General features: G+C 38.5%; 1 protein-coding gene across 1 annotated transcript in view; it reads right to left on the bottom strand.

Moving 5' to 3' along the window:
- CFAP44 (cilia and flagella associated protein 44) overlaps positions 1 to 27,695 on the bottom strand; it is a 146,544-nt gene that overhangs the window by 101,163 nt on the left and 17,686 nt on the right. Inside the window, exons 6-15 of the mRNA XM_047100263.1 lie at positions 25,709 to 25,925; positions 23,402 to 23,516; positions 19,554 to 19,718; positions 17,458 to 17,613; positions 16,491 to 16,538; positions 15,612 to 15,711; positions 14,937 to 15,031; positions 11,656 to 11,865; positions 10,897 to 11,007; positions 6,222 to 6,380 (exon numbers count right to left, since the gene is read on the bottom strand). Of these exons, the coding sequence (XP_046956219.1) occupies positions 6,222 to 6,380; positions 10,897 to 11,007; positions 11,656 to 11,865; positions 14,937 to 15,031; positions 15,612 to 15,711; positions 16,491 to 16,538; positions 17,458 to 17,613; positions 19,554 to 19,718; positions 23,402 to 23,516; positions 25,709 to 25,925 (1,376 nt within the window). The remainder of the gene's footprint in view (positions 1 to 6,221; positions 6,381 to 10,896; positions 11,008 to 11,655; positions 11,866 to 14,936; positions 15,032 to 15,611; positions 15,712 to 16,490; positions 16,539 to 17,457; positions 17,614 to 19,553; positions 19,719 to 23,401; positions 23,517 to 25,708; positions 25,926 to 27,695) is intronic.

Below are 27,695 nucleotides of genomic sequence, written 5' to 3'. Positions count from 1 at the left end.
AGATGCTGGTGAGGATGTGGAGAAACGGGAACCCTCTTGCACTGTTGGTGGGAATGCAAACTGGTGCAGCCACTCTGGAGAACAGTGTGGAGGTTCCTCAAAAAATTAAAAATAGACCTACCTTATGAGCCAGCAGTAGCACTGCTAGGAATTTACCCAAGGGATTCAGGAGTAATGATGCATAGGGGCACTTGTACCCCAATGTTTATAGCAGCACTGTCAACAATAGCCAAATGATGGAAAGAGCCTAAATGTCCGTCAACTGACGAACGGATAAAGACATTGTGGTTTATATACACAATGGAATACTATGTGGCAATGAGAAAGAATGAAATCTGGCCTTTTGTAGCAACGTAGATGGAACTGGAGAGTGTTATGCTAAGTGAAATAAGCCATACAGAGAAAGACAGATACCATATGTTTTCACTCTTATGTGGATCCTGAGAAACTTACCAGAAGACCATGGGGGAGGGGGAAGGAAAAAAAATGGTTAGAGAGGGAGGGAGCCAAAACATAAGAAACTCTTAAAAACTGAGAACAAACCTGCTGCTCCAGGGTTTATGGGGGGTGGGAGGGAGAGGTGGGTGTGGGATGGGTATTGAGGAGGGCACCTGTTGGGATGAGCACTGGGTGTTGTACGGAAACCAATTTGACAATAAATATCTTATAAAAAATAAACAAATTAAAAAATAAAATAAAAAAGCAATAAAAAAAGATGCAAGAATGGTTCAATATTCAAAAATCAATCAATATGATACACATTAACAAAAGATAAAAATCATGTCATCTCAATAGATGCAGAAAAAGCATTCAGCAAAATTCAACATCTGTTCACGATAAGAACTCTTAACAAAGTGGGTTTAGAGAGAACATACCTCAACATAATAAAGGTCATATATGAAAAATCCATGCTAACATCATACTTGATGGTAAAACAGAGTTTTACCTCTAAGATCAGAAACAAGATGAGGATGTTCACTCTTGCCACTTTTATTCAACATAGTACTGAAAGTCCTGGTCACCTCAGACAAGAAATTAAGGGCGTCCATACTGGTAAGGAAGAAGTTGAACTGTCAGTATTTGCAGATAGTATGATATGATACATAGAAAACCTTCAAGACTTCATCAAAAACTATTAGAAATAATAAATAAATTCAGTCAAGTTGCAGGATACAAAATTAATACTCAGAAATACAAAAAAATACTCAGAATACTCAATTAATACTTAAGTTGTGTACTTAAGAACAAAATAGCAGTAAGAGAAGTTAAGAAAACAATTTTATTTATAATTGCACCAAAAAGAATAAAATTACCTAGGAACAAAACTTCACCAAGGAGATGAAGACCTGTATGCTGACTCTAAAACGCTGATTAAAAAAGAATCTAAAGACAATATAAACAAATGGAAAGATATTCCATGCTCATAGATTGAAAGAATTAACATTGCTAAAATTTCCAATACACCCAAAGCAATCTACAGATTCAACACAATCCCTATCAAAATGCCAATGGTAATTTGCACAGAACTAGAATAAATAATATTAAAATTTGTATAGAACCACAGAAGACATCAAATAGCAAAAAGCAATTTTGAGAAAGAAGAACAAAGTTGAAAGTATCACAATCCCAGATTTCATGATATATTACAACTGTGATAATCAAAACAGAATAGAATAGTACTGGAACAAAAATAGATTTGTAGATCAAAAGAACAGAACAGAGAGCCCAGAAGTAAGCCCATGCTTATATGGTCAACTAATCTATGACAAAAGAGGCAAGAATATACAGTGGGGAAAAAGTCTCTTCAACAAATTGTGCTGGGAAAACTGGACAGCTATACTCAAAAAAAAACAAAACTGGACCACTTTATTATACCATACACAAAAATGAATTATAAATTCATTAAAAATTAAAAATTATGAAACCTAAAACCATAAACTTCTAGAAGAAAACATAGGCAGTAATGTCTCTGACACCAACTGTAGCAACATTTTTCTAGATATGTCTCTTCAGTCAAGGGAGGTAAAAGAAAAAATAAACTATTGGGACTACATCAAAATAAAAAGCTTTTGCACAGCAAAAGAAACCATCAATAAAACCAAAAGGCAACCTAGTGAATGGAAGACAATATCTGAAAATGATACATCTGATAAGGGGTTAACAGCCAAAATATATAATTCATACAACCCAACACCAAGAAAACCCCTAATTAATCCAATAAAAAATTGGGCAGAGGACCCAAATAGACATTTTTCCAAGGATGACATCCAGATGGCCAACAGACACCCAAACGATGCTCAACATCACTCATCATCAGTGAGATGCAAATCAAAACCACAATTTGGGGCACCTGGGTGGCTCAGTTGGTTAAGTGCCTGACTTTGGCTCAGGTCATGATCTCACAGTTCATGGGTTTGAGCCCTGCGTCAGGCTCTGTGCTGAGAGCTCAGAGCCTGGAACCTGCTTTGGATTTTGTCTCCTCTCTCTGCCCCTTCCCTGCTCATGTGCTCTCTGTCTCTCTCTCTCTCTCTCTCCCTCTGTCTCAAAAATAAATAGACCACAATGAGATGTCACCTTACAGCTGTCAGAATGGCTAGAATCAAAAAGACAGAAAATAGTAAGTGTTGGCAAGATATGAAGAGAAAGGAACCTTCATGCACTGTTGGTGGGAATGTAAATTGGTGTGACCACTGCAGAAAATGGGACAGAGCTTCCTTAAAAAATTAAAAATGGAAATATCATATGATCTAATTGTTCCTCCTGGGTATTCACCCAAAAAAAAACAAAAACACTAATTCAAAAAAACATAAGCCCCTCCCCTATGTTTATTGCAGCATTATTTACAACAGCCATGATATGGAATCAATCCAAATGTCCATTAATAGAGGAAAGAATAAAGAGGACGGGGTGTAGACATATAATGGAATATCACTCAGCTATTTAAAAGGAAGAGATCTTGCCATTTGGACAGCATGGATGGACGTAGAGAGTATTACACTCAGTGAAACAAATCAGACAGACAATTACCGTACGATTTATATGCGGAATCTAAAAAACAGAACTAACAAAAAGCAGAATCGAACCTATAAATACAGGGAAGAAACTAATGGTTGCCAGATGAGAAGGGGCAGGACAATGGGCAAAATGGGTAAAGGGGAGTGGGAGGTACAGGCTTCAAGTTATGTAATGAATAAATCACGGGGACAAAATGTACAGCACAGGGAATATAGTCAGTGGTATCATAACAACTATGGTGACAGATGGTAGCCACACTTGTGCTGAGCAGAGCATAATGTATAGATTTGCTAAATCACTATGTTGCATACCTGAAACTGATGTCACCTATGTCAACTAGTCAAATAATTTCAAATTTCTTCAGAGAATAGGGAGGAAAAAAACTCACAATGGATCTCAATGGTCTAGAATTGCACTGAAACATCTTGGCTGGTATTTAAGGAGCCCATGCACAGCTCACAGATTCCTGCCACATCCCTCCCACATAATGCATCCCTCTGTTGCAATTCCATTCTTCATTTTCCGAAAGCACTACAAATTCTTACAACTCTGCCTTCCCTCAGGATGTTATTCCAGCTCTTACTGCCTTCCTCTCCATTTTCATCCTCTCAAAATCCTTCGTACTTTTTTATTACAACTTTTTAAAAAAATTTACATGCAAATTACTTACCATAGAGTGCAACAATGATTTCAGGAGTAGATTCCTTAGTGCCCCTTGCCCATTTAGCCCATCCCCCCTCCCACAACCCCTCCAGTAATCCTCAGTTTGTTCTCCATATTTATGTCTCTTCTGTTTTGTCCCCCTCCCTGTTTTTATATTATTTTTGTTTCCCTTCCCTTATGTTCATCTGTTTTGTCTCCCTAAGTCCTCATATGAGTGAAGTCATATGATTTTTGTGTCTTTCTCTGACTGGCTAATTTCACTTAGCATAATACCCTCCAGTTCTGTCCACGTCATTGCAAATGGCAAGATTTCATTCTTTTTAATTGCCGAGTAATATTCCATTGTGTGTGTGTGTATATATATACACACCACATCTTCTTTATCCATTCATCCATTGATGGACATTTGGGCTCTTTCCATACTTTGGCTATTGTCGATAGTGCTGCTATAAACATGGCGGTGCATGTGTCCCTTTGAAACAGCACACCTGTACCCCGTGGATAAATGCCTAGTAGTGCAATTGCTGGGTCATAGGGTAGTTCTATTTTTAGTTTTTTGAGGAACCTCCATACTGTTTTCCAGAGTGGCTGCACCAGCTTGCATTGTCATCAACAATGCTAAAGAGGTCCTCTTTCTCCACATCCTCGCCAACATTTGTTATTAACAACTCAGGCAACGTTAGCCATTCTGACAGGTATAAGGTGGTATCTCATGGTGGTTTTGATTTGTATTTCCCTGGTGATGAGTGATGTTGAGCATTTTTTCATGTGTCGGTTGGCCTTCTGGCTGTCTTTTTTGGAGAAGTGTCTATTCATGTCTTTTGCCCATTTCTTCACTGGATTCTTGGTTTTCTGGGTGTTGAGTTTGATAAGTTCTTTATAGATTTTGGATACTAACCCTTTATCGGACATGTCATTTGCAAATATCTTCTCCCATTCCATCAGTTGCCTTTTAGTTTTGCTGATTGTTTCCTTCACTGTACAGAAGTTTTTTATTTTGATGAGGTTCCAGTAGTTCATTTTTGCTTTTGTTTCCCTTGCCTCTGGAGACATGTTGAGTAAGAAGTTGCTGTGGGCAAGATCAAAGAGGTTTTTGCCTGCTTTCTCCTTGAGGATTTTGATGGCTTCCTGTCTTACATTGAAGTCATCCATTTTGGGTTTATTTTTGTGTATGGTGTAAGAAAGTGGTCCAGGTTCATTCTTCTGCATGTCGCTGTCCAGTTTTCCCAGCACCACTTGCTGAAGAGACTGTCTTTATTCCATTGGATATTCTTTCCTGCCTTGTCAAAGATTAGTTGGTCATACATTTGTGAGTCCATTTCTGGGTTCTCTATTCTGTTCCATTGATCTGAGTGTCTGTTCTTGTGCCAGTACCATACTGTCTTGATGATTACAGCTTTGTAATATAGCTTGAAGTCTGGGATTGTGATGCCCCCTGCTTTGGTTTTCTTTTTCAAGATCGCTTTGGCTATTTGGCATCTTTTCTGGTTCCATACAAATTTTAGAATTATTTGTTCTAGCTCTGTGAAGAATGCTGGTATTACTTTGACAGGGATTGCATTGAATATGTAGATTTCTTTGGGTAGTATCAACATTTTAACAATATTTGTTCTTCCTATCCAGCAGCATGGAATCTTTGTCCATTTTGTGTATGTGTGTGTCTTCAATTTCTTTCATAAGCTTTCTATAGTTTTCAGTGTATAGATGTTTCACCTCTTTGGCTAGATTTATTCCTAGGTATTTTATGGTTTTTTGTGCAACTGTAAATGGGATCGATTCCTTGATTTCTCTTTCTGTCGCTTCATTGTTGGTGTATAGGAATGCAATCGATTTCTGTGCATTGATTTTATATCCTGCAACTTTGCTGAATTCATGAATCAGTTCTAGCAGTTTTTTGGTATAATCTTTAGGGTTTTCCATATAGAGTATCATGTCATCATGTCATCTACAAAGACTGAAAGTTTGACCTCCTTCTGGCCGATTTGGATGCCTTTTATTTCTTTGTGTTGTTTGATTGCAGAGGCTAAGACTTCCAATACTATGTTGAATAACAGTGATGAGAGTGGACACATCCCTGTCTTGTTCCTGACCTTAGGGGGAAAGCTTTCAGTTTTTCCCCATTGAGGATGATATCAGCGTTGGGTCGTTCATATATGGCTTTTATGATCTTGAGGTATGCTCCTTCTATCCCTACTTTCTTGAGGGTTTTTATCAAGACAGGATGCTGTATTTCAAAATCCTTCCTATTTTCTAAGTGACTAAATGTCACCTGCATCTAGTCATCTCTGATCTCCTCTTATCTCTCCATTAAAAGCATATTTGTTGCACTGCACACCACTAAAATTATTTTCTTTGCACTTTGATTTTGACATCTGTTCACTACTGCCTTCTAATACAGTCAGCTGTTTCCTACCAGCTTACAAGCTCTCTAAAGCCAGGGTATAGGTCTTATTCTTCTTTGTACTTCACCAGCACTTTCATAGGACATTTTGTATTCTAAGACAAAACATATTAGAAGGTAATGCTTCAAGGATCTTACATACCAGGATCTTAGATTTGACACTTGAGAAATGAAAACATTTTATGTGCATGTCTTTGATTTCATAGGAAACTGCATCATGATCTTCTTCTTCCTTTATAGTTGGAAATGGAGTTTCAAGAACATAGCCATTCTCACAGAAAATCAGTAAAGTACTTTCAGGCTAAAAAAGAAAGATTAAATATATCATTTACATTTAGGCAAGTTTTTAGAAGCATAGCTCAAAAAGATTATAAACGAGGAAAAATATCATTGCTATATATACTATACACTTTTGAAAATTAATACTTAATTCCTCACTTCAGTAATAAATCATCTTATTAATCACTATGTACAGTTATTAATATCGATTATATTACTATTAATAAGCTAACTGTTAAAATTAGATTTATATTTGTTTCCCTTATAGATGCCATGACATATTTTCTGAGCCAAAAATGCAGTTGCAAAATATGTTTGCCCAAAGGGCAGAATTTTGAAATTAGGAGTGCCAAGGGAAACATGCAATGTGTGGATGGCACATACAGTCTCAGCCTCCTTTGATGGATCATCCTCCATCTGCCCAAGTTCATTAATTGTGGACATTCCCAAGGTTTTTGTCCTCTACCCTCTTCTCCTCTCACTCCATAAACATTCCCTGGGAAATCTTATAGGCAACCCAAAGCTTCATTACCATTCATGCACAATTAAATTCTGAGTGAATCTATCTCTCTAGGCCAGACCTCTCCCTTGAGCTCAAAAATCACATATTTAACCATGTATGGGAAATCCCCATCTTTTTTTTTTAATGCCTATTTATTGTTGAGAGAGAGGGAGGGAGAGTGCAAGTGGGGGAAGGATGGGGTGGGGGGGGAGACAGAGGCCCATCTTGATACTCCATAGACACATTATTCAAAATTTTTATTCACTCTGTCATTCTATCATTATTATGTATAGACTATGTATCTAGCATTTTGTAGTGCACTAGGGGTAAAATTATAAGAAAAATAAATACAGTGTCTGGCACGATGGAGTTTACCTCCAACAAGAGGGCCTGTCATTTAACAAATCCTATAAATAAATGTAAATTGTAACTGCAACAAGTGTTGCAGGAGCGCCACCAGAATAAAGGAGGCTGTGTAAGGCTTCCCGAGAAGGTGGTATCTAAGCTTCAAGGTGAAGGAGGAGTAGAAGACAATTACATAGTAAGTTGTGGGTAGGTTTGAAGGGTGTGCTATACAAAGGATATACCATCTGCAAATATCCAGTGGCACATCTGGGCTTTTAAGGAATTTATGGGCTTGGGAATGAGAAGAGAGATCAGGACAGAGCCTTAGGGAAACAATACTTAGGAATTGGGTGAGGGAGACTGAAAAGGAATGACAAGATGTAGACGAGGGAACTAGGAGAGCATAAGGTCACAAAAGCCAAAGGGAAGTGGTATTTAAAAGAGAAAGTAAGGGTCAACAGATTCAAATGAGGCTAAGAGGTCAAGAAAGATAAGAATGGAAAATGTTAAATGGATGCACATCACTGGTGTCTTCACAGGAGCTGATTTGGTAGAATGATGAGAGTAGATACTAGCAAAAGTCAATAGGAATAATTAATCCTTTTAGAAAAGTCAGAAGGAGAAAGATGGCACAGCAGCTAGAGGAGAACAGGAGGTCAAGCAATTTTTTTTTCCCCATGGGAGATACTTGAATATATTTAAATGCTGATGGAAATGATCCAGTAAACGGGTGAGGCTAAATTTATATGACAGAAAAGAGAAAATAAGTAATATGAAATCTTGAAAAAAGTGGGAGAGAGTACAATCCAAAGGACAGGACTCAGAATTGGCTCCATGTGGGAAGGAAGAGGCCACCTCTATTATAAAAAAGGGAAGAGGGCAGGCAGATGCAGAGGTAGACAGGAATCAATGTCGGATAGTAGGAAGAACCAATTGCCTCCTAAGGACAAATTGCCAACAGTTTGCATGAGACCTAGAAGCCAAACACAAGGCAGTGTCCTAGAGCTTTGGGGATTCTCTCAGAGATGAAGAGACAAAAGCTGAAATTCAAAGCTACCCCAACAAATTAGGACTTGAGAGGACAGGATTCCAGCGAAACGGGAAATGCAGGAAAGTGAGCCTGATGTTCTGCTGGGCCTTTGCCGTAAAGCATTTACACCTCTAAACTGCATGGGAACAGGGTTTGTTCATTTCTTCCAAACGGCCCATTAGTTTTCACTACACTTTCATTTATTTGAATGCTATTCACTTTTACCTACAGTATTATGTTTACATCTAGGATATCGAAGAGAAGGCAGGGATGTTTAGGATGCATAATCAAAGAAGCTTAGTGAACCACTGAAGGGCAGGGTGGTTAGAGGTAAGGAAGAGACTGGAATGATTCTCAAGATTTTCTGGTTTCAGCAACAGAGAACAGTGGCCCCAGAATAATGTAGGCAAAAGAACATGTCTTAGAGAAACTAAGGAGTTTCATTTAGACACTTCAAAATTACCCCCCAAAATTGAAAAGATCACCAAATTCTGTCAATTCTACCTCATACATAGCTCTCGTCCACATAGTATTTCATGCCCTGGTCACATGTCTGGAACACAGCTGCCCAGTTGTCCCATCTGCCTCTCATCTGCCCAAAGTGATCATGGTAGTGACCACGACAGGCCAAATGATTCTCTGTGCACGTTTCCTTATTGGAAACACAAATTATAAATAATGGGCAGAAGTTTAATGCATTCAGGAAGGCAGGAGGTCTGACCATTGAGAGCTAGTGGAAGCTAACATCTATGGCAATTTAGACAACTAAAGTATGCAGGGTATCAGCTATGTATGGTCATTTACCTTTTTCCACATCTCTATTGAAATATAACGATAGATGGTTTGATACATGTATATATTGTGAAATGAGGATAATTTTCTTTGACATTAGTAATTCCCAAATAATATTAGAAATACAAGCACTAATTGGCAGCACTGCCTGAAATAACTTTTGAATTATGTTGGGGGGGTTTCGTCTCATGCCTATTAAAAAAATTTTTTAGCTTATTTTAAAATAATTTTTGATTCACAAGAAGTTGCAAAGATAGTACAGAGAGGAACCATGTATCCTTCACCCAGTTTTCCCCATTGGTGACTTCTTAGGCAACAATATGGAAACCAGGAAATTGACATTAATATAGAATGTGTGTAGAGTTCTAGGTCATTTTATAGATGTAGATTTGTGTAACCATTCACCACAATCAAGATGCAAAACTATCCCATCACCATAAAGATCTTCCTCAAGAGGCCCCTCTATAGTCACACCCACCATCTTCCCACCCACCATTCCTAACGTTTTTGGATTTTTTACTTTGAATCTAAGGGAAATGATTAAAGGGTGTACATAATACCACATGTTGCATTCATGCTTTAACACAGAGCTCCCTTGGCAGCTTTTGTTTCCTTCACCTAAACCATCTGCACTTACCTTCTCTCCAAATGCCCACATCCTACCAATTCCTCAAAATTAAGGTAAAATAGTACAAAATAAGTTATGTTAACTTATCCCCTTCTTGACATTTCCCTGCTCTATATTCAGAGCACATATTGTGTATACCACTGATATTTTAGTCACCAATTCCCTTGTAAAACTTTGTATTGTTCTGTGATAGTTATTTAACTTCTTAAATAGGTGCATTTTTTTCCCTTTCAGAAGAGATTGTTTTATACTGCTTATTGAATACATCAGTGCCTAGCAAAGATGAAAACAATGAGTATGTTAACTTAGAAAAAAGTTTTTTCTATATACCACTATATTGTTATAGCCCTTGTCTTTAGAAGAGTTTAAAGTAGGCTACACATGTTACTTCAATAATCCTGAGAACACCTCCATGCAGTTCATCACTATTTTTTTTAATTTTTTTAATGTTTATTTATTTTTGATAGAGAGACAGAGTATGAGCAGGGGAGGGCAGCGAGAGAGGGAAACACAGAATCCAAAGCAGGCTCCAGGCTCTCAGCTGTCAGCACAGAGCCTAATGTGGGGCTCAAACCCATGAACCATGAAATCATGACCTGAGCTGAAGTCAGAAGCTCAACCGACTGAGCCACCCAGGCACCCCAGTTCATCACTATTATTATCCTAGAACCCAGTACAGCACCTGGTTTAGACAATCGATATTTAGACAACTGAATTATCCTATGCTTGAACTTAGGGAAATTAGAGGCATTAAATAAGATCAATAGTTAATACCTAATCACCAGCTGATGTTAGGAAAGAGTCAATGGAAGATTAGAAGACAAAATGGAGGTAGAAGGGGGGTAGAAGACAAGTAAAGAGATAAAGATGAGGGCAAGTACATTCAGACCTTTGAAGTGAACTTCTGAATGTCAAAAGGACTGACAGATCCAAGCCAACACATTACAACATATGTATCTCAATAGAGTCACCATTGTTACTAAAGCAAAGCCTGATAGACCTCAATGTTCTCAGAGTGGATCATGACCAATTAATTAGAGCATGGAAGAGAGAGGAGATAGTGAGTAGGACATTGGGCTCCTCAGTGATACGCTACTAGCCAAGCTAAGAAGCATTCCTGACCCCTCACTGCAGGACCCAGGAGTGGGACTAATCATTCTACCTGCTATTCTCTATCTTCCAGATCACTTCATTATGCGGTAATTTAGATTGAAGCATGAAGACAAATAATAATTACTCACATGGGAAACCGAAGACCATACTAACTGGCAAACAGGTCCAGGAGTAGTAATATAACCGATTGGCTTATAATCCTTTTCTACCTCGAAGAAGAAGACAGTTTGATCTCTACTCTAAGAAAAAGAGAAATACCCATCAGATATGTATTCTTTTTGAAATATATCTCACAGAGTATAGAGTAGCATTTAATAGTTAGAGTATACCCACTGTATATTTATACCTATGATAATCATAGATCCCAGACTATGCTGGGAAAATTCACATTTCAAGTATTTGCTTCATGTCCCCCATGAAAATGTTTGACAAACCAAGTGTTCCAATATCTTTCTGAAAAAAACAATCACCGTACCTGTACATAGATTAACTCACCAAAAGTTCCACAAAGCATATGCTCCCCTATCAACGCATGAAAAATTTACATATTCTCTTCGCTTATGGCAATTTTATATACGAACATACCTATATGATAGAATATTGATTCTGTATAAAACACTGATCATAATTCCCAGTTGAAATTTTCCATTCATTTAAAATAAGCATTAGAACTCAATCTGCAAGAAAATTTTGAAATGTCATGCACTGACTACACTGAAAGAATATGAACACAAAGAAAGCAAACTGTGTTTTTCTCAAAAGTGCACGTCAGCAAAAAGAAAAAAAGAAGTGTACCTCAGCAAATATGTTAGATCAAGTAGGAAGACTGATAAGACAAGTTGAACCATGAAAGCTCAATAGGAAACAAAAGGAAATCTACTACTTACCCCTGTAGCTAGAATTTCTCCATCACGTTCATAAGCTAAGGCAGTAACACGAGCAGTATGGGGCTTGAAAACCTGTTTCAAATTAATATCTGCATCTGAAATTTTCTTCCGTCCTGCAAAAACTGTGAGCCCGTTTGGATCATAAAGTTCAAGAATTCGAACAACTCCATCTTCGAATCCTACGATAATCTGTGCTCCAGTGTAGCTTACCTTGGATAAAAATTAAATGCAACAAATGTGAAATTAGTTGATTCAGAAAGTTGTGCTACATAACAGATAACTTTGTATTTTATTCAGCTAAGTAATTTAATATTGACTGTTCACTGCTAATTCCTTATATCACTTTCTGGTAACCTCTATTTTAGAACAGCTCCTTATCATTGCTGATCGTGAGACAGGTAAATAATGGCAATTCAAGCACTGGAGCAAACGTTGGCGGCGCATCCTTCTACCACATGCCAGGCACCTATCACCAGCCACCCAAGGGAGCGCATGAACAGTTTGTCCCTGGTTTCACAGAATTTAGGATCTAGCGGGAGGACAGATGTTAATCACACAGATGAGTGTTAAATTCTGAACAGAAATAAACACTAAAGGAAAGAAATGATCTCGGAGAGCATATAACAAAGAAAGCTGACCTAGACTGAGGACTTCTTTAAAGAAGAGATGGTGGAGCGGAGATCAGAAAGATGCCCAGAAATTAACTAAGTCTAGGGAGGTGGGAGAAACACTCCTGGGAGAAGACATAGCTTGTGGAAAGGTCATGTAGCAGGAAAGAACGTAACTCAGGAAAAAGTTAGTTTGACTACAGCAGACTGAGTGAGGGAACAGGGCTTCCACAACAGGCCAGAGAGGGGGATAAGAAAGCACCAGGTCAAAAAGTAGCTTACAAGGATAGTCTTCATCCCAAGAGCAGTGGGAAGCCATTAAAAGGTTTTTAGTTGGGGGCTTGGGTATGTGTGGGTAAGGGAAGTGATGTGACCAGACTTGATATTTCAGAAAAGTCATCCTAGATGCATTGTGCAAAACAGAACCGAGATGGCCTAGATAGGATGCAGGAAGACCTTTGGAGACCTTTGAAGAGATGGCTACCTTACTCCAGGAGAGTGATTATGATCACTGGGTTTGAGGTGGCATTGCAGAGAGGAGGGATATGGGCATAGTTTAGAGAGAGTTATAATGGTCCTATTTGGTGACAACTGAATATGGGGGAGGAGGACAGAGGGATTACTGAGACATTTACTGAGTTAGGTAACACTAGGAGGAAGCCAAGCACGTGTGTGTGTGTGTGTGGTTTGTTGCTGCCATTATTGTTTTGGAGGGGGGTTGGGGGGAGGCCAACAGGGTATCATGAATCTAGTCTTGGACACGTTGGGATTGAGGTCCCCTGGGAAACTCAAAATGAGGATGGCACATGGTCTGCAGCTCCAAGAAGTATGGGCTGGAGACAGAAATCTAGCAACGTCTGAATATACTAAATCTGCTATCTTGGAAGGCATTCAGGAGAAAGGCAAGAGCCCTGCTGTTCTTTAGAGCAGAGCGATCATCCCTGAGGCCAGGCAGTTATGAGAATCTTGGTAATAAGAAAACTGTACTCCATCCAATTCCTTGAATGTTGTTCATTCAATAAACATATACTGTGTGTCTAAATGTACTATAGAGGTACTGGAGGTTCAAAGAAGAATAAAGTGTGGTTGTCACCATGAAGAACAGTCTGGTGGGAAAGATACAATAAAGCAGTTTATCTTAGTACATTGTGATATGATAAGTATCATAAAATTGGTATATAAGCAGTGCTTTAAAAAAAAAAATCAGAGGAAGTAGTACCTAGCTCTACTAGAAGATAGGGTCACAGAGGGCTATGCAGAGGAGATGATGTTTGACCTAAGCTGAGTCATAAAGACAGTTTTCTAGAGAAGCGAGAGGGCATAGAGAAAAGGCATTTCAATTCCAGCATGATATCCAATGATCATTACTTGGATATGAGACTAAAAAAGGGAAACATTCTATGGACATCGAATGACCATCTGATAAATTATTTAATTATATAGCTGTATTTTAAATACTTCAGGTAAGAGTGTAAAGGAAATGGAATAGAGTGAGCCAGGTTTGGTAAGACAAATACTCTGTGGTTTCTACTTGTTCTAAACCTCATCATTGTTCTGCTTCTATTCCCTGGCCTGAGTTGTCTTTCTGGTCTTGATTCTATCACTAAATTCTCCTCCATTCTAGCCATGTCCACATTTATTTTGGTCCCGAAACATTTTCTCTTTGACTTCAACCCAAAACAGTAAAGATAAAACATTCCCCAAATACTCCCATGATATTTTGAAAAATAGCTGCAAATTCTTTGACATGCCTCCCATGGAGAAATCCCCTCCTTGAATCTGGGTGGGGCTTGTGACAGCTTCACTCAAGTGAGTATGGTATAAATGACATTATGTGACTTCCGAGACTGGTCATAGAAGGCCAGCAGCTTCGGCCTTTTGTTGAAACACTAGATCTCGGAGTCATTAGCTGTCATGTAAGAAGTATGTGGCTGTCCTGAGGCCACCCTGCTGTGGTAAAGCCCAAGCCACAAGGAGAAGCCATTAAGCAGGCACTCCTGTTGAGCGCCCAGCTTAGCCTAGCCTTCAGCCCAGATGCCAGGCTTGCGATAAAGAAGACTTTACGTGATTCCAGCCCCCAGATACCGTGATTTCCCAATCCAGAGAAAATGTGAGCAAAATAAAATGTTTGCTGTTTTATGCCACTACATTTTACGGTAGTTTATTACATTGTAATGGATAAAGAACAACTCTCTACCTCTGCCTAATTTTCTTCATAGCTCTTATCATTATCACGTATGTTACTTATTTTTCTGTATTGTCCATTTCTGCCTCCTCCCTCCCACTAAAGTGTAAGGTGTATGAGGGCAAGTATTTTTGTCTTTCTGTTCCCTGTTACATTCCCAGAAGCTAGAACAAGCCCCAGCACACTGCAGGCACACCAGAAATATAACTAGAATGAATGAAATCAGCGTCTGATAGAGGATAGATACCCAAAGTTCTGTTGGGCAATAATTTTGTAACATGGAATAATTACTAACCTGCAGGTGGCATAAAAATAGATTTTTATTAAAACAGGACCATAACCACAAAAGCAAGGTCATGATATGATCTCTGTCACTAGATCTGAACTAGATCCGCATTGTGAGTGAATAAAGTTAAAATTTTTATTTTCCTCTAAAACCCAGGGTATATTTACCAATAGATCTTAGTAGAAGATCATAATAAACTCACCAGTCGGGGTACCCAGGTGAGGGCAGTACCTCCTTGTTTGAATCTCATCTGAGCCAAAGGGGTTTTGCCAGCAAAATCATAGATTCGAACAGAGCCTATAGAAAACCAGTTTTAAAAGAAATAAATTTATATATATATATATATATATATATATATATATATATATATATATATATATCTCTTTTGAAATAACCTTGGCTTCCTTTACATGTTGAGCATTATAACAAGAAATTTCACAAATAGTTCAATCAACCAATAATCTAATAGGCTTTCTTCAGTCAAAATTTTACATGTATATCCTCAACCAGGTAATTTGCAAGCATGGATAATAAAGAAAACAACTACTGATCAAGTTCACCTTGCACAGCCCACATAGATTCACCATACATCAGGAAGAAAGAAAGAAGGTGAAAAATAAATAGGAAAAGCACAAATGTGGATAATGCCAAAATGAATAGCATCTTCTTGAGCAACTTACTGTGCCCTTAATCTCTCACAATAACCAAGGCTGCTGCACTTCAGTTTCTCTCCCTTACGTAAAAACTCACCTCTCTTGCAGCAAGAGGCTTCCTTTTGGAAAAACTGTCAAGTGCTTTTCATCAAACACATAGAAAATTTTATGTGGAAAACAAAACAAAAAAGGCCAGCTATACTTTCATTTAGAGTTCTACTTACAGTCCAAGGCAGTAGTGGCCATGAGATAAGTGAGAGGAGAGACTGCCAAGGCTTCGATAGCTCCAGAATGGAAGGAGAAGAGGCAGTCTGGATCTTGGGTCTGATAATAAAAGAGACCCTATCAGATCTCAAAGATAAGTTAACATCAAATTAAGGTCAAATTTTAAAAAATATATACATAGTTGGGGCGTCTGGGTGGCTCAGTCGATTAAGCGTCCGACTTCGGCTCAGGTCATGATCTCATGGTTCGTGGGTCAGAGCCCTGTGTCCATCACTGTGCTGACAGCTCGGAGCCTGGAGCCTGCTTCGGATTCTGTGTCTCCCTCTCTCTCTACCCCTCCCCTACTCACACTCTGTCTCTCTCTAAAATAAACATTAAAAAAATAATAGATTTATATATATAACCCTATAACACACGTGTGATTTTATCTGAATAGAAATTTTTAAAAGCATAAGTTAGAAAGAGTGCTGGACTCTTGGAATTAGGAAAAGCAAGTATTGGAATTGTACTTGCAGGCTTTCCATTTCTTCACCAGTAAAATGAGGTAATAGCAAAAGCCTACCTGCTCATGAGGGTAACTGTGAGGGTTACAGAAGATCATATAAATGAAAATGCCATAAGTTTATGACAACTGTAAAGCACTTGATAACGTTAGGCATTGTCAATTGCCACTTTTCTGGTGGATTTTGCTAGGAGATACCTCCTTTTCTTTTTTATAAAATCAGAGAGAGAGATAATAAATTCTCAGGGCCAGGACATGTTGGACAAGTTTTTGATGGGAACAATGATCAAATATGGAGAAAGATAAAGTATCTTTTAAAGAAGAATAACAGATTGTTATTATAAGAATTAGGAAAAAAGAAAAATAGGCAACTTACAATATTTGAAAAACTAAGGTCAAGCTTCCATATGGCTCCATTGGCATCCTAAAAAATTAAATACATAACAATAGTTTATCATTTTGAACTTTTATCAAATAAAAAGAAATTTTCTTCCTGTGATCTAGTTAAAATAAAGGACAAACAGTAATACCAAAAGTTTACAGATATTTTAAAGTGTGATTGAGGGCGCCTGGGTGACTCAGTCAGCTGAGCATCCGACTTCACCTCAGGTTGGGTGAGTTCAGGTCTCAAGGTTGGGGAGTTCAGGCCTCACATTGGGCTTGCTCCTGTGAGTGCTTTTGATCCTCTGTCCCCCTCTCTCTCTGCCCCTCCCCACTCTCTAGCTCTCAAAAATAAGCATTTATAAAAAATAAACTGTGATTGAAATTTAACAAAAGCAACTTCTATATATCTTAGAACACACAATAAATGAAGCATTTTTGTATTACAAATAGTTTAATATAATAAGAATGCTAAGTGGTTTTCTGTGTAGAAGTCCCAATTGACTTCAGATAGAAAAGGCAACGATTTCTTTAATATCATTTTGTGTTAAAGCACAGTTTGCTGTAAATAGGGTTGTGAGAGCTCCTAGGTATAGTGTGAGTGTTTGAATGGTTTTGTTGTGCTCCAGGAGTGGATGGAAGCGAATTAATAGAAAGACCCTAGCTACTACTGTGGTGCTTGAGTAGAATAGGGCGGAGATGGGTGTAGGTTTCTCTATAGCAGATGGAAGTCATGGGTGCAGGCCAAACTGGGCAGATTTACCAGTGGCTATAATGAATCCTACATCTCCAATGCGGTTGTAGAGAATTGCTTGTAGGGCAGCAAATACCAAAATTAAGGATATATCAATAGTAGTTTTAATAGTAAAATGGACTTAGTAACACAGTGGCAATAAATTGTTACTACTTTAATTTCATGTGCAGGTAACTTTAAAGACCCAAGAGGGAAGAATGCAACTTACTTGAGCCAACCAAATGTTATTTCCCATGTCGCTCATCTTTATCATAGAGAAGAGTTTGACATTCTTGCCTACTTGAAGCTCATTAATGGGCTCGATCTCTAACAATCCAGTCTCGTCTATAGTGTCAGCAGTATCTATGGTCTCAAAATCCCAGATCTTATAAAATAAGAAAATATTTCAATCAATCAGCAGTTTCTGAATTTACATTTTCTGTAAGAAAAGGCTCTGACTTTTTTTTTTTCAAAAGTCATTTCTTCTTGTTGCATGCAAATTAGTGAGTAGGGGTAATGACAACACCAGCCAAAACTCAACCCCTGGGATATTGGTTCCAACTGGAGGATAATAAATTATGATCATTTCCTTTGTATGGATGGAGCTTAGTGAGAAAACTCAGCCTGAATAAAAATTCTAATTAGCCCAGAGTAAACTTGATGTCAAGGGGTCTATCAGGTCTTTCTGCATGTAAAGTGGCCATTTGGAGTAAATGGTTTGGTTATTTGGCAAGACACTGTAATGAGCCCTGTTTTGATTTTACCAGTGGGCCTCTGGAAAGGGGAAATAGACTTCATGATCCATACTCAATCCTCATTACAAGCAGAGAAAAGGTGTGTAGATGAGGTTGTCATGAGAAAGTGTTTTTCATCATTGATTTAGACTGTACTATTCAGGTAAGGATTGCTGTTCTGGGACAGACAACAGAACACTATGGAAAGCATGAGGGAGCAGTTTCACCTCACACAGCAGAGAGATTGAGAAGGACTTCCTGCACAAAGTCCCAGAGCCCACCCTGGATGGATCTGTTGACACACTCCACCCCGTTAACCCATACTCAATAACTCAACCTTAGGGAAAGTAACTTCAGGGAGGACTGGTGCTGTCCCATAGACTAGCCCCACAGGGGAGAGACCCAGATCCACAGGTCAAATGGACTCCTGGGAGTTGGGCTAGGTTTTTCCCAAAGGGTTAGAGGTAGAGATTTACTATAAAAGACTAAAGAGATTAGGGTGACATTTAAAAAGGAAGCCAGTTTAGAAATTAGTGGTGTTCATTAAAGGACCATCTGTGAAGTATTTAATTTCTTTAATCTTGAGATTTCCCTTCAGTTGGTATTTTGACATTTTGGGGTGACCTATATCTTAGATGGACAGTAAATACGCTATATGACAAAAGAAAGGACATAAAAATTTCCAGAGCAATTAGTAAAATCTAACAAAATTAAATTTAATATGGTAAACGCAAAAATTTATACTTGGGTTCAAAAAGCCAATGGTAAGAAGACAGACTGGGAGAGATATAGCTAGACGTTGTAATCTCAATATATGTCAACAGGGTGACGAGATTATTTTCTAAAACACAGTCTTACTTCTGAAAATAATACTTCCTAAGGAAAGTCCAGAGAATACTACCACTTTCTTGGAAAGGCACCAGTAGGAATATGTGCCAAAAGGACCACAGGGCAAATCATAAGCCTCCAGGTTTGCCAGCAACAGCAGGGTCCATATACATGGGTGGGTGGGAGAAGTGGTCTGATAACTACTAGTGGGACTTAGATGCTGGAGCAATGTTCCAGCTTAGCCCACACCATGGGCAAGATAGTGTCCACAGGGGAGGACAAGTGAGTTCACCAGTGTAAAGAGAAAAGAGAGTGTAGTATCCACAGGCAAACCCTATCAGCTCACTTTTGAGTGTATTTCTAGTTAGTAACCTCAGTCAAAAATAAGAATGTTTGGTACTTTCATCCCTAAAACATGACCCATTCACACTGCGTGTTTTGAAAGGACACCTGTGTCCACTGTTTATAGTCTGCTAAAATAGGTTTTCGTTTTCCCAAACTACTATTTCAACCAGAGGATCAAAATAACAAAAGGTCTCCTCAGAAAATTTCACTGCTAAGATGCTATAAATTAATTTTGACTAGAATTTAAATATTTACCACAAGGAAAGTATGATTTTAAATGCGCTGGCCGTAGGAGTAAATGACCACTGATGTCCTTTATAAAGTGACCTTTGTGAGAAGTAAAAATCTGATAACACCAGTAGGGCGATCTGTAAGTCTTTGATGTGGGCGCTCCTGACCAAGCGTCAAGAAAACTTACCCTAATACATCCATCTGCCCCCATAGTGATGACTTCACCCTCATCCAGCACTATCTGGTTAATGGGACCCTGATGACAAGACTTTCTTGCAGCTCGACAGAGCTCAACTTTGATGAGGCCGCCTTCCCACACCAGCATGTTGCCCCACTCTGACCCTGAGAGCACCTGGCAGGGATGCAGAAAGGGAGGAATGTGCATTAAAACAGACAAAAGTGGATATTTATGCCTCACATTCAGGTGGGATTTATTTTTAAAGATTTTGTACTTACATAATCAAGAGAAGCAAAGTAAGTATAGAAAAATAAGAAAATGTAGAAATGAAAATTCACTACTTCAAAAACAAGCACTAATCACATTGTGATGGGTTTCCTCCTAGCATTATGCACAGTGTTACATCACTGTGATTACGCTCTAAGTTGCTGGTAATTTTTCAAATATATCTGAAATAGCCTTCTTTGCCTAGCTCTTAAGGGCCTAATCCAGGAGTGGAATTACGGAGTCAAAAATTAGAGACATTTTTAACCTCTCGATAGACGAGTTTCTACTTTTTAAGAGTGATAATATCAAATGTTACAAGTTTTTTAAACTGTGAACTCAGAAAAATTACTGAACTCAGAAGATTATAGCATAATAATATCCAATTTCAAACAAGAACAATCATCTGGAACCAGTTCCTATTAATCCATTTAATCGAGCACATCCAAGTATGTACCGCCAAACACTAGTTCTTAGGAATTTTAACTGGTATTACATAATAAGTCATACTAATTAAGTATCAATTCTGTGCCAAGTGATACTTGAGCAATTTACATACATTAATCTTAAAACCTCATATGAACTAGGTATATTTATTGAGGGTACCATGTACAGTTATGCAGGTTGGCCACTTTATTTTCCCAGAAAACATAGTTTTCCTCATTCACACAAGGGAATCATATGGATCAATAGGAGTCCTAACTATTATTATTCCCATTTTATAAAGAAAAAAACTGAACAGAACAGTTAAGTGGCTTGCACAAAATACCAATAGGAATCAGGATTTTCACCCAGGAACCTTGGCTCAAAAGCTCCTCTTCTGACTAACATTAACTCAGAAGACATATGCTTGGATAAACAAAATCAGACAACTTTCTTTTCTTTAGGATCCCCTGGAAACTTTAATATAGATCACTGAAAGAAATTTCTAGATACAAAGGAATTTGACCAGGAAAGTCTTATTTTTACAGAGATTCTGTGCAGACTAATGTTCCATGAAACACCTTTGGGGAAACTCGGATCTAATTCTTGCCTGCCTGCTCCAGCATTCTGCACCCCATTTCCTTCATGCCAAGTAATTTACTCCATCTTTTCTACATCCCCAGTCTACTAATCTTATCCATTCTACCTGGTTTACCTATTATTAAACCTCAGCTAACTTTGGATAATCTTTATCTCGACTTGCTTTCTTCTGTCCAGTGACAAAACCACCCAAAGCCACGGATACCTGGAAGACTTTCCCTTCTGAAATGTCACTCATGTCTAGCTTTCTTTTTCCATTTGTCCTGAAAAATGAAATGAAAGTAATATCTTCCTTCTTAGCTCATCTCCTTGACTCCAGATTTTCCTTCCTCCAACTCATTTGGCATTTTGTGGCCAGATTAATACATATCTTCATTTTCAACTCTACTCTTCCAATGTATAGTAGTTCTGCCTGGCTGTTAATCTCCTCATACACTAGGACCCAACCATACTTCTCAACCTAGTTTCCCACTCTTTCCCAACATAAATGCTCCCTCCTAAGTAGAATTCCAAATATTAGCTATTTATTCCTAACTCTAAACATTTCCTTTTGTGTGTCTCTCATTTAAAATGGCTTCTTTTTTCTGCACAGCGAAGGAAACCATCAGCAAAACTAAAAGGCAACTGACAGAATGGGAGAAGATATTTGCAAATGACATATCAGATAAAGGGTTAGTATCCAAAATCTATAAAGAACTTATCAAACTCAACACCCAAAAAACAAAGAATCCAGTGAAGAAACGGGCAAAAGACATGGATAGACACTTCTCCAAAGAAGACATCCAGAAGGCCAACCGACACATGAAAAAATGCTCAACATTACTCATCATCAGGGAAATACAAATCAAAACCACAATGAGATGCCACCTCACACCTGTCAGAATAGCTAACATTAACAACTCTGGCAACAACACTATGTTGGCCAGGATGCGGAGAAAGAGGACCTCTTTAGCATTGTTGGTGGCAATGCAAGCTGGTGCAGCCACTCTGGAAGACAGTATGGAGGTGCCTCAAAAAAACTAAAAATCGAACAACCCTACGACCCAGCAATTGCACTATTAGGCATTTATCCACGGGGTACAGGTGTGCTGTTTCGAAGGGACACATGCACCCCCATGTTTATAGCAGCACTATCAACAATAGCCAAAGTATGGAAAGAGTCCAAATGTCCATCGATGGATGACTGGATAAAGCAGATGTGATACACACACACACACACACACACACACACACACACACACACACACACTGGAGTATTACTCGGCAATCAAAAAGAATGAAATCTTGCCATTTGCAAAGATGTGGATGGAACTGGAGGGTATTATGCTAAGTGAAATTAGTCAGAGAAAGACAAAAATCATATGACTTCACTCATATGAGGACTTTAAGAGACAAAACAGATGAACAATAAGGGAAGGGAAACAATAATATAAAAACAGGGAGGGGAACAAAACAGAAGAGACTCATAAATATGGAGAACAAACTGAGGCTTACTGGAGGGGTTGTGGGAGGGGGGATGGGCTAAATGGGTAAGGGGCACTAAGGAATCTACTCCTGAAATCATTGTTGCACTATACGCTAACTAATTTGGATATAAATTTAAAAAAATAAAAAATAAAACAAGTTAAAAATAAATAAAATGGCTTCTTTTCTCCCTACATACACATGAATCCTACTGAACCTTTTAAAGATCTATCTTGTGGCATGTTTTAACCATCTTTATCCTAGATTAATTCTTGTAGGATTCAGAATTTGAAGCTAAAATGACTTATGATCATTTTAAAGGTTTGGATATGTATTTGACCAGCATCCAAGAATTGTTATTTCCCCCCACACAACATGATTTCAGATTGAGAATATCTACTAGGTAGATACTAGGTAGAGAATATCTACTAGGCAGCCCATTTTGTTCCTCAAAATTATATTTGTATGCTGGCATTTACTTATAACGGAGACATTCACAAATAATACTATATAACTCATCCTAATAGGAAGCCAAATGCATCATTAATGCAGAACTGACCCTATAGGCAAGATGCCCATAAATTTTGTAAGAGGAAGAGAGAAGATAAACTAACAATGTTACAGAATAAACAGGCACAGTGGGTCTGTAGGAGCCACTATAGGGTGGTTCAGTCTTCCTAAATAATAATCTGACAATAAAAACAAAAGCTGCAAGACTATATACAACTTTGAGCTAGGAAGTCCTCTTGGACCATCATGACAAAAGAGGAGGGAAAGATAAACATTATAAACACTGCAACTCCATGGCGTAATAAAAAATGACAATATGTCACTATGTTAATATATTAAATGTTATGTGTTTGTATAATATTTAGTAGACACAAAACAAAAATAATATTTATATGTGGATTAGGACAATTCTGTGGAAGTATATTAATTAAAATTGATAATCTGAAGAAGCAAAATGAAATGTTCATTATATTCACAATTATAGTATTCATTAGTACTAACATTGGCAGTGCTTTTCACAATGTATAATGTGCTTTCATCTATTTTCATCACTTGGAAACATAATCTTATTATTGTAGAATAGTGGCTACACTCACCTTCCCATCTGGGAGCTCCATGTAACCTTCTATATCAGTAGTGGCTGTTTTGCCAAATCGACCCAATGAACCCTGAAGCTTGAGACCAGTGAATGTTAGAGCCATTTCCCAGAACCTGTAAACAAACCAGAAGGTGATTGAATGTACCTCAAAGAGGCTTTATTTATTTTTATTATCACCCAAGCATTTACATGTTTCATCGTCACATATTATCTCATTTATTCATTCATCTAATATGTATTAAGTATCAACTACCTGTCAGGAAAGCTCTAGGCAATATGAATTCAGCATTGAGCAAAACAGACAAAATAAACTCCCTGCCTTTGTGGATATTATATCTGAGACTCCTGCTGTCCTATGCAGTCAACTGTAGCCAAGTTTGACTATTTTAACTTAGACTTAATAAATTAACGCTAAATAAAATTTAAAGCTCAGTGTTTCTGTCAGACCAGCCAATTTCAAGTATTCAATAGCTACATGTAGCTAGTGTCTACTAGGTTGGATAGCACAGAACATTCCATCCTGGCAGAAAGTTCTATTGGATACTACCATTTTAGAACATGTAAAAGTTTTCCCAAAAATGCCAATTTACTTGCTGTGTAACTTAAGAGTGAGTTTCTAAATAACACTGTGCCCTCATTCCTTCATGTATACAGTGAGCATATTAGTAGTACCAACCTCATAAAATTACTGAAAAATGCTTAGAACAGTGCCTAGCACATAAAAGCAGTAACAATCAACATTTATTCATTAATATTTCTTATTAATAGTCTAAGCAATGAACAGTCAGATGATGAAAACCATGTAGGGAAAAGAATCTGGTCTACCAACTAGATATAAAATAGATAATGGATGATATCAACAAGCCAATAGGAAGCCAAAAGCTTAAATAACAAACATCCTTCTCCAAGGCTATGGTAGGTCCTCTATTCACACATTTCCATATACTTTGTTTCTTTCGTAGCACTTCACACATGAAATTATTCCATTTCTATCCCTCTACAAAGACACAGTACATAGAAAATATGCACTTTACTAAATGATGGGCAAATGTAAAAGAATTGGACATTTTTAGCCTATAGCTAGCAGAAGATTACTTGAGAATTCCCCCAAGTTTCTATTTAAAAATCTGTTCAATTAGGGGCGCCTGGGTGGCTCAGTCGGTTAAGCGGCCGACTTCGGCTCAGGTCATGATCTCGCGGTCTGTGAGTTCAAGCCCCGTGTTGGGCTCTGAGCTGTCAGCAGAGCCTGTTTCAGATTCTGTGTCTCCCTCTCTCTGACCCTTCCCCGTTCATGCTCTGTCTCTCTCTGTCTCAAAAATAAATAAACGTTAAAAAAAATTTTTTTAAATAATATCTGTTCAATTATTCTGTATTTCTAATGAATGAATAAGAATAGGGCCAGGTTTAGATTGAACTAAGAGAAACTTAGGTAAAAATGTCTTTCTCAAAAAGGACGCTGGAAATCTAGTTATGAGCAGTCCGAGGGTGGTGGTAGAAGGTTGTTAGATAAATGCTTAAGACAAGGTAGAATGAAGACAGAACAGGACAAAGTCATTCCATCCTAAAATAGAGCGGAGTATGATAAAGTGAAAACGACATGAAATTTAGACCCAGAGACCGAGATCAACAGTAAACTCTGTTGCAATTTAGTATTGAGGGCCCTGGGTTAGGAATGATTCTGTTATAATTCTTATTTTACAGATGAAGACTGAGTTCAGAGTCAAAATGACTTATCCATCATACAGTATTGCTACAACAAGTTTAATGGTGGGTCTGAAAAGTCAACATGCCATGTTAGTAAGACGTTATACAAACCCTTTGAGGTGGTAAAGCCTATAAGGCAGTAGGCTACATTTAAAAGCCCTTCTTTAAAAATAAAATAAAATAAAATAAAAGCCCTTCTTTTTATCTATACTGTCTTTTGTTTTAAGTGTATTTATTTATGTTGAGAGAGACAGAGACAGCATAAGTGGGGGGTGGGCAGAGAGGGAGGGAGAGAGGGAGAATCCCAAGCAGCCTCCACACTGTTGGCCCAGAGTCTGATGCAGGGCTCAAACCCACGAAATGGTGAGATCACGACCTGAGCGGAAACCAAGAGTTGGCCGCTTAACCAACTGAGCCACCCAGGCGCCCCTCAGGTAAGAAAATCCCCATATCCAATTAGAAAAGCAGCACTACAGTTAAAGATAACACATTTAAAAATTATCCTAATGTTAACATCAGCAAAGATGTCTCCAGCTGGTCACCTCTTAGAAAATATCATTAATGATAATCTACCAACACCTGTATCAGTCACACAACCTACTTGATGTGGCCTGATCCCGATGTAGTCAGCTGCTCATCATCTTCAGGATTGAAAGTAACCTTAAAAACTTCCTGGGAAAAAGCTTTTGTCCTCAGTATGGGCTGTTCTTCTTTCCAGTTCCAGATGGTCAGCGTGTGATCGGGGCTGCTGCCAACGGAGGCTAGCAAAGTACCATCGTAGTTAAAATCCACGTAAGCATAAGCCAGCTCAGTCCCATCTGAAAGGGTGAATGGGAGGCCAATGAACAGAGGCAACACTTATCTCATTTTCTAAAGTGTATTCTTTTGAAAAGGAAAAGGAGAGAGAGAGAGAGAGCAAGCAAGCATCCTTGGTGATAAGCATTGATGAAAGAATGCCAAGAATCCCCAAAGAAACAATCCAAAATCATTCATCACCCTTGGCTTTAGAATGAATTATAGGGGCGCCTGGGTGGCGCAGTCGGTTAAGCGTCCGACTTCAGCCAGGTCACGATCTCGCGGTCCGTGAGTTCGAGCCCCGCATCAGGCTCTGGGCTGATGGCTCGGAGCCTGGAGCCTGTTTCCGATTCTGTGTCTCCCTCTCTCTCTGCCCCTACCCCGTTCATGCTCTGTCTCTCTCTGTCCCCCCAAAAATAAAAATAAACGTTGAAAAAAAATTAAAAAAAAAAATAGAATGAATTATATTACGTGAGTGGGGAGAGTGAAGAAATCTTAATCACATTTTGCAAGAGAAAAACTTTTGATTGTTTTTGAGAACACATTCCAGTTTATGAAACGGGGGCAGGGGGACACAAAATCATGTGAGATAGCAGAAAGAAATCAATCTATAATTAGAAACTTGCCACTGGAAAATTCACCAAATAAAAATTGAGGACTTCAGGTTTCTGGTTATGCATGTAAGGAGCTTGGAAGTCACCATTCCATCCTAACAACAAATAAAAAGCTGAACACACTAAAAAATCACAACTCTTCTTGGATTCATAAGCGAGGGAAGGACACAGGGCAAACGGCTGCTCCCGAGACTGGAGAGATACAACAGGGGAACACGAGCATTTGCAACTTACTATAGCAGGGACTCACTATTGTGGAAATAGCCAAAATATCCGAGCCAGGTAGTAAAACCTGAACTATCACTGATGATTTGCTAGAAGCTCAGCATGGACAAATCTGAGAGTTAAAAACTCCAGGGAGGCCCAGTCATAAGATGGTCTTCAAAATATTGTGAGCTTTATCTCCAGGAGCTTGACCAGGTCCCCACAGTAAACACCTAGAAAAAACCCTCAGGCTTTCAGCAGGGAGAGGGGAATAGGAACCATTTTTAAATACACCAGAACAGGTGCACCTGGGCAGCTCAGTCAGTTAAGCATCTGACTTTGACTCAGATCATGATCTCACAGTTCATGAGTTGGAACTCCGTGTCGAACTCTGTGCTGACAGCTCAGAGCCTGGACCCTGCTTTGGAATCTGTGTCTTCCTCTCTCACGGCTCCTTTCCCCTCCCTCCCTCCCTCTCTCTCAAATAAATAAACATTAAAAAAAAAAAAACTGAAATACACCAGAACACTCTGCTCCTCTTAACGAGGCCTGTCGTCAGGAGAAACTAATTAACAAAAGCCTAACCAACCTAACTAACCTGGGGAAGGAAATACTCAACTCTAGCCCCCTCTAGCCATCCCATCCCACCTGAGGGGGGAAAACTGCTAAGAAACATTTATGAAGTTCAGTGGAGAGAGGCTCCCTAAAAATTTGAGACCTAATCACAGAACCATAGAACACTTCCCCTCCCTCCACACCTTACCACCATGTTACAAGAAGCCTATTTACAGCAATTATTTTTATCCACTACACCATGTCTGGCTACCAAGAAAAATCTACAAAGCATACAAAAAGGCAAAAAACACAGTTTGAAGAGACAGAGCAAGCATTAGAACCAGACATGGCACAGATACGGAAATATCAGATTGGGAATTTAAACCAACTATGATTAGGGTGTCTGGGTGGCTCAGTCAG

The sequence above is a fragment of the Lynx rufus genome, unplaced genomic scaffold, assembly GCF_022079265.1.
Source record: "Lynx rufus isolate CCGP_SWC_20201006 ecotype Redwood Valley unplaced genomic scaffold, mLynRuf1.p SCAF_5, whole genome shotgun sequence".
Lineage (NCBI taxonomy): Eukaryota > Metazoa > Chordata > Mammalia > Carnivora > Felidae > Lynx > Lynx rufus.
Note: the sequence above shows the minus strand (reverse complement) of the source record. Positions and strands in the feature narration are given on the sequence as shown.